We start from the raw sequence: 7,968 nt of genomic DNA, 5'->3' as shown, positions 1-7,968 counted from the left end.
AAATGGTTGGTGGAATCTCCCCATTAAAGTTGTTGGAATATAGTGCTAAATTAAGTAGCTCTGATTGATTCACAATGGTGGATGGAATGGGACCTGAATAGAAGCCATTTTTTATTTTAATTAAAAACCATACATTGTTTAGGCATTATGAAAGTGGAAAATTAGATAGAAAATCATACCGTTTAATTTATTGTAGTGAAGCCACAACTCTTGAAAGTTTGGGTTAGCAATTTCTCTTGGCAATGATCCATGAAGCTGGTTGCTTGCGATGTTCAATATCAATAAATTGTTGAGAAGAAATATTTCTTTTGGAATTTCACCTTGAGATTATAAATCATTCCCACATAAATTTAGTTATTTTTCAAGCATCTAGTAGTATAACATACTTGTTAATTACACATAACAAAAGATCAAATTAGTTAATTAATGTAACTTTTTAACTAATGTAACATTGTAATTCAATCATATAGAAATAGAAATGAAATCGTACCAGTAAAATTGTTGTCGTTCAGCCACAAGTAGCTCATGAGTGTCATGTTTCCAATCTCTTTAGGCAATGGTCCGTCGAAATGGTTTACTTCCAATTGCAACTCCACCAGGTTAACTAGACGACCAATCTCTTTTGGAATATGACCTATACAAATACGAAATATGAAAATCCAATTTGAATGCCACATAACAACGCGACGACATTGCTATATTGTGATATTAATAAAAAAAGATCGATATGATCATAAAACATAAGAATTGTACGTAAAAGAGAGCAAGATCATACCACTTAACTCATTGCTGTGAATGTACAATCCATACATAGTTGTTAAGTTCCCGATTTCTCTTGGCAACGATCCACTAAAGTCATTGCCAGACATGCTCAATCGCTCGAAATTAGGAAGACGACCAATCTCCTTTGGGACAGGGCCTAAAATCACCAACATAAGTGACTGAAAAGGACGAATGTTAAAGAAGATTTTGAGAGGCATGAAGAATGAGATACCACTGAAATGGTTGAATTCAAGGCCTATTCTGAGAAGGGATGTCATGTTTCCAATTTGTGGTGATAATGGTCCACTTAGTTCATTGTAAGCAAAGTCAGCATATTGCAAGGATGACATGCTGCAAATAGTTGCTGGCAATGGACCTTTTAATTTGTTGGAACTCAGGCTCAAACCTTGTAAATTAGTTAGACGACCAATCTCTTCTGGAATATCACCTGCATGAAATCAAATCCATTTGCATGTGCATTATATTTGTTTTAAAGGATTATGTCTATAGATAATACACTTAGACTTATCTCTTTGGCCTATTTATTTAAAAGGAGTATGACCTAAAAATAATACTATTGACTTTTGACTTTAAATTTTTATACGTATTACTTGGATTTTTTTTTTCGTACGAGAAAAGTAACTAAAATTCCGAAATCAAGAAAAAGTAGTACAACTTTGAAGAATTCCTATTCCCTAACTTTTAGGTATTCTTTTATGTATATTATTATTATATTCAATGTCTATTATTAATATTGTCAAATGATAACTTCAATTAGACACTCTACGTATATGACTGTAAAAAAATAATAGAAAATGATATTAAAAAGAATTAGTATTTGACTATTGTCCATGGAGATAAGATCAAATTACCTGTCAACTTATTTGCACCAATATTCAGTGTTTGAAGCTTGGTCAAGTTCCCAAGTTCCCTTGGTACAAATCCATCAAATTTGTTGTTGTACAAAGAAAGAAACTCGAGCTGCGAACACTTCTCCAAACTCGATGGTATTCCCCCATACATCTCGTTGTAAGAAATACGAAGAATCTTGAGTCGGTCAAGATTATGTATGCACAAATCAAGTGGTAAACTACTAGACAAACTATTATTCCTCAAACTCAAGACTTCTAAATTTGACATGTTAAAGATAGATAAGGGAAGAGGGCCATGAAAAGAGTTGTCGTTCATGTCTAAAGAAACGAGAGAAGAAAGATTTCCGATTTCTGGTGGGATGGTTCCGACAAGACCCATGTTCGATATGTTCAACTGAGTCACCCTATTAAGGAGAAAATCACAAGTAACTCCGATCCAACTGCAGACACTGGCTTCAGTGCTCCAATTTTTGGTCAATATAGTTTGTGGATCGGAAGTGATTTGAGATTTTAAGGCAAGAAGTGAAGAACGATCGGTGTTGATATTGGCGGATGAGCAATAATTCAACAAATAGTGAATTGATAAGAGTAGAGCAAGGAGGATTAAATAAGAAGGTTTTTCCATTTTGGACTTGATTTCTTGTGTTTGTGTGATAGTATTTATTATATAAGGAGATTGTTACAAGTGGGAAAGCATTAGGTAAAGTCAAATGGCATGAATTAACGTTGTATACATCTGATTATTGATGATGCCACTGCGGCTTCATAATTGATTACACTTGAAGAATTATTTATTAAGTCAATGAAAGTGATCTCAGTTTTTAAAGTATGTATCCACCAATTATTATGTTATTGACTTGGTCATAAACGATGTCATCAGATTTTGTCAAAGATTGTGTTGTAAGAGATTGAATTAAATAGATACCACTAGTCTCTAAAATATGACGATTCCTGGTATTTAAGTCAAACAATATGAATGTTGACATCTTTAATACTCCCTCTGTTTGTTATGGACTCAATTCCTACGTCGGTTGGGAGAGCAACTGGTATGAGGTATATAGACTAAACGGACTCTCTCTCGTAACAAGCTAGTCTTTTGAGCTGAGTTCTCCTGTTTGGTCTGTATCACCGTCCCAAGTTATTCGAGTCATATTCAATTTTGAGTTGTCCCAAGTTACTCGATTCAATTCTCTTTTTTGTTAAAAACAAAACATCTAATCACACTCACTTTATTCTTTATTTTACTTTGCTCTCTCTCGTCTCTCTTACGTTAATACTCATCTACTTTATTTTACATTATTTAACCAACTAAACACAACTTTCTTAAATCTCGTGGCGAAAATAAAAACGCCTCAAGTAACGTGGGACGGAGGGAGTATTTTTATGATAACTGAAGTGACATTTCACAATTTGACAGAATATTTAAACATTATTATTGGCAGAATATTCTTGGAGTTTGAGAGCATCATTATTGGCAGAAAGCCAGAATCTCTATTTGTTTAGAAATGTAATTAGTGGTCTAGTTTGTGTGTTAGTGGTTTATTGTTGTTGAAAATGGAGAAACAAATTGATGAAGCAACATTGAAGAAGATAAATGGAAAGAGAAAGAAGAAACTGCCATTGATACGTGAAAATGGAGAAAACTAACTGATTAAAAGCTAAAAAAATTACATTTTTATTTTCTGTTTCAACAAATGTCTTATGAAGAATAGTGTTTAGTGGGTAGCTAGTATTCAATCATCTGCTTCAAGTAGATATATCAGTGAAGAGTGAGATTTGTGAGTTTGAATCAACACAAACAATTCAGAAAACGGCAGCTGATGTGATTTGTTCCTTTTGATGACAAACGGCTCCGATTCAACAAACCATCGAACACCTGATGTGCGCAGAAGAGTGAACAGGTACAAGGTATTTCGTTGGGACAATACGTCGAACAGTTAACTTGCATACAAGCATGAGAGGGACAAAAGCTCACCTATGAGAGGGATAGATTTTGATCAATATATCGAACAGCTTGTTGCAGTCGACCGATTAGTTATTTATGAAATAAATATCGTCACGGCATCTCAGTAATATTATATCGAAAATTGAATTGGATTTTTTATAGGAATATTTATTTGATAACATTATAAAGTCTTTCTTGTAAATATATACTCCCTCCGTCCCAATAAATATGAAACATTTGGTTTCCGGCATGAGATTTTATGCAGTGTTGTTTTGTGAGTTGATGAAGAGAGAGTAAAGTAGGAGAGAGGGAAAAGTAGAGAGAGTGATGTTTCCATTTTAGGAAACGTTTCATTTTTAGTGGGACAACCCAAAAAGGAAAACGTTGCATTTCTAATGGGATAGAGGGAGTATATATTAAATCAACCGACAATAATCACATACAAACCCTAATCACCCACCCTACGGCCATCGGAATTCCATATTTCCGTCGTCTAATTCAGCTATTCTCCGCCGCATATCAAATTTAACGCCTCTTCTGTGGGAGCTCCATTCGGTTTACAGAATCCGCGAAATCCCTTGAGGTTATTTCCTGTTTATCTCAATTTCTCATTTCGCTTCTATCATCAATGGAAAATTCTGTGTTGTGTGTGGAAGAATGTGTATCAGGAATTGTTAAAGCTTGGCATAGTTTTTTTTTACTTTCCCTGCTTTAAATCTATTTTGTAAAAATTGTAAACTTTGATTGTGCTTGGGATTTCCCACAATTGATGACTCCGGGAAAGAATTTATGGTAGGATCTTATATTTATTGTAAGAATTTAACTGATTTTCATCTTATTCTTCATAATTGAAAAAGTAATTAGGTAAACTACTTATTGAATCCATGCACACATTATACGTTTCCAAATGCGTATTATTTCAATCTGTATAATCATGTTGTTTACTTAATAATGTTATGATCATTACACTTCATAGAAATTAATTCTGCAGGTACTATACCCAAAGAGATTGGCCGTTTGAATGAATTGAAGATGATGTATTTGATCTCTAACAATCTCAGCGGAGTAATCCCAAAAGAAGTTGGGAACATGACAAGCCTCATTCAGTTATCGCTATGGAATAATTCTTTAAGTGGTAAAATTTATTGTATAGCTCGTAACCTTATTAATATATGACCATAAACAGATTTTGGTAAAATGCTATGCACTTGCAATTTTAGATGTTAGATGTAAAGATATTTGATTTCCATGTTATCTTTAAAATAAATTGTTTAAAGGTCCAATACCATCCACCATTGGAAATCTATCAAATATGAAGCACTTGGCTCTCTCATCCAACAAATTAAGTGGTGAGTTCCCAAGCTCCATCTGCAACTTCACATCTCTTGAATAATCTTGTTGAGTAAATAATACAACATTCTAATAGTTACTCCCATGCAAAATGTCATAATATATTGTAGTGACAATTTATAAATTCACAATACCTAAAACATTATGCCGTTTCTAGAACATTTTGTTATAGTAGTTTCCTACATGTACATGCAGGTTGGACATGATTTTCTATAACTCGAGGTATCAATTAACTTAAATACTCATGATATGATAGGACATGAACATACGTTTAAGGGTAATAGTAATATTTTCCAAAACACTTTTATATCTAAAAGGTGTAAATCTTTACATAAACACTTTGGTGATAAGAGTTATTCCAAGATTTGTCATCTTAATGATATTGGAGTGTTGAAAAACAATGCTTTATATTCTTCGACAACAATGTTGTGTCGTATTGCATTTTTGGGCTCTTTACCGCAAAATGTAATATCTAATGCGGTTATCACTCTGACATATGCGTAAAATGCATGCATATACATTTTTTGATATAAATTTGATTTATATTCTTTTTATCTTTCTAAAAAATTGTTTGTAGGTCCAATACTACCATCCACCATTGGAAATCTATTACCTCTGGATTCTTTATATTTGTGCTCCAACAAATTAAATGGTGAGCTTTCACATACAAGTATTAATTTGCAACTTGGCATGGCATATCCCTTAGTGAATTTCTTTTTCTTTGTAATGACAGTTCGATCATAACCACAATTTGAATTAAATAATACATTGTGAAAAGAATGCAATGCATTACTTATAAATGTACTTTGTTAAAAGTAAGGATTTTAATTATTTCCTTATTTATCTTTCTAATAAATTGTTTGAAGGTCCAATACCATCCACCATTGGGAATCTATCAAATCTAATGAGCTTAGATCTCAATTCCAACAAATTAAATGGTGAGCTCTCATCCTCCATTGCAACTTGACATCTCTTGAGTAATCTTGTTGGCTACCACATTGTGATAGCCTTCGTTGATCTGGTTTCTTAGTTATTGAATGCATCTTAGTTCTGTTTTGGAACAATAATTCCTCAATTTCTAAAAGTTAAATACATTGAGATCTTCTGCTGACTTGATTCTTGTCTAGGTTTGGCATAAACACTCTCCTTCAAGTATAATGCAAATAATTGATAAAATTGATTTATATCATTCTCTATGTAAAATTATCTTGAGAAAAAATAATTCCCAGCATCTCGTACCAACTTGTACCATCCACAATTGAGAATCTATACTTATGAGTTATGGCTATAGTATATGTCCCAACAAATTAAATGGTGCTTTTATCTGCAATAGATTAGTTCAAATTAAAGAAATTTGATTTATATCCTTCATTCCTTCTTATCTTTTAAATAATGGTCTGAAGGTCCAATACCATCCACCATTGGAAATCTATCAAACCTGTGGAACTTAGATCTCTCTTCCAACAAATTTGTCAAAATATTATGTAGTGACTAGTGACAGTTGATAAATCTCGCAATACCTAAAATATTACTCTATGTCATTTCTAGAACATTTTGTTATAGTGATAACCTACATGCCAGCCAGAACACGAATTTTGTTCCTCGGGATATTAACATGAATACTATGGATACGATTGGACATAATGAGTAGGAAAACAATGCCTTATATTCCTTGACAACAAAGCTTTCTCCTATTGCTTTTGTGGGCTCTCTACCGCAAAATGTTAACATCTAGGGCAGATAAGATTATAGATATATGTTTGCACTGAATAAAATGCCATCCATGTTCATTTTCCGATACAAAAAAATTTGGTTTATATCCTTCTTTTTCTTTCAAAAATTGTTCCATCTACAATCGGAAATCTTTCAAATCTGGATTCATTAGATCTCCCGTCCAACAAATTAAATGGTGAGCTCCCATCCTCCATGTGCAACTTGTCATCCCTTCGTTATTTATTCTCTCAGATAATACTTTGGAAGGAAGACTGCCACAGTGCTTTGGAAACTTCAGCGGATCTTTGACCACCTTTCATCTAAACATAAATCAGCTTAGTGGTCTCTTTCCATCTAGCTTTACCAAGGGTTGTAATCTTACATCCCTCGGTTTGGGTAATAACAAATTCCAAGGACGAATACCTAAATCATTAATCCATTGCCAAAGTCTAAGGGTCTCGACATTGGAAATCATAGAATGCAAGGTGAATTTCCCTTTTGGATGGAAGGCCTTCCCAACCGTAAAGTGCTAGTGTTGAGGTCTAATAAGTTTAGTGGTAACATGTCACTTCCAATACATATTTCAACAATTTCATAGCAATGCGAGATGAGGCAAAGCACAAAGTTAAGTCATTTGGGGATCTAAATGTGGACGATATCCAATATGAAATAGCTTTGGAAATGATAGTCACCTTGAAAGGCCAGGATCAGTTATGGAATAGACTATTGGAAACCTTCAAAACCATTGACATGTCCTCCAATAGATTCTTTGGGAATATTCCACCTTCCATAGGAAATCTCAAGAATCTCAGATACTTGAACCTGTCCCACAATAGCTTCATAGGACATATACCATCATCTCTTGGAAATATGAGCCAACTTGAATTGTTGGATTTGTCAACAAACAAACTGGATGGAGAAATTCCAAGTGAATTGACAAGGTTGACATTTCTTGCGAAATTAAACCTTTTAATGAACAATCTTACTGGGAATATATCGCAATCCACCAGTTCTCCACATTTGATAATAATGCATATATTGGAAACTTGGGGTTGTGTGGATTTCCGTGGATGAGAAAATGCAATGGTGAGAATGAGCCAACGATAAACCCCGTAGATGAGAAAGGCAACAACCTATCTTTTATGCAAGAAGTTGGCATATCAATGGCCTTTGGTTTTATTTTCGGATTCTGGGGAGTTATTAGTTCTTTCGTACTAAAGAAATCATGGAGATTTGCATACTTCAACTTCTTTGATGCTGTTGGAGATTGGCTCTACGTGAGGAGTCTTGTGCTTGTTTCCAAATGGAGACGTACCTAAAATAAGG

At 33.8% G+C, this 7,968-nt stretch overlaps 3 protein-coding genes across 3 annotated transcripts; 2 read left to right on the top strand and 1 right to left on the bottom strand.

Moving 5' to 3' along the window:
• Nucleotides 1-490: 490 nt before the first annotated feature.
• LOC125199688 (leucine-rich repeat receptor protein kinase EMS1-like) lies at nt 491-2,013 on the bottom strand (the record flags this gene model as incomplete). The annotated part of the gene is made up of 4 exons (XM_048097626.1): nt 1,635-2,013; nt 995-1,210; nt 776-919; nt 491-634 (listed from the first exon to the last, which is right to left on the bottom strand). Coding segments are annotated over exons 1-4 (883 nt in total), but the record flags the coding sequence as incomplete, so codon positions are not given.
• Nucleotides 2,014-4,654: 2,641 nt separating this feature from the next.
• Nucleotides 4,655-5,896, top strand: LOC125199686 (MDIS1-interacting receptor like kinase 2-like). Its single transcript, XM_048097625.1, has 4 exons — nt 4,655-4,714; nt 4,857-4,928; nt 5,507-5,581; nt 5,796-5,896. Exons 1-4 carry the CDS (start codon nt 4,669-4,671, stop codon nt 5,894-5,896), a joined length of 294 nt encoding a protein of 97 aa, XP_047953582.1. The 5' UTR covers nt 4,655-4,668.
• A 1,346-nt stretch (nt 5,897-7,242) lies between these two features.
• LOC125199685 (receptor-like protein 33) lies at nt 7,243-7,716 on the top strand. Its single transcript, XM_048097624.1, has one exon. The coding sequence runs from the start codon at nt 7,243-7,245 to the stop codon at nt 7,714-7,716; it is 474 nt and encodes a 157-aa protein (XP_047953581.1).
• Nucleotides 7,717-7,968: the final 252 nt, after the last annotated feature.

This window comes from Salvia hispanica, unplaced genomic scaffold (assembly GCF_023119035.1).
Source record: "Salvia hispanica cultivar TCC Black 2014 unplaced genomic scaffold, UniMelb_Shisp_WGS_1.0 HiC_scaffold_63, whole genome shotgun sequence".
In the NCBI taxonomy this organism is placed as follows: Eukaryota; Viridiplantae; Streptophyta; class Magnoliopsida; order Lamiales; family Lamiaceae; genus Salvia; species Salvia hispanica.
This window is presented reverse-complemented; position numbering and strand designations above follow the sequence as displayed.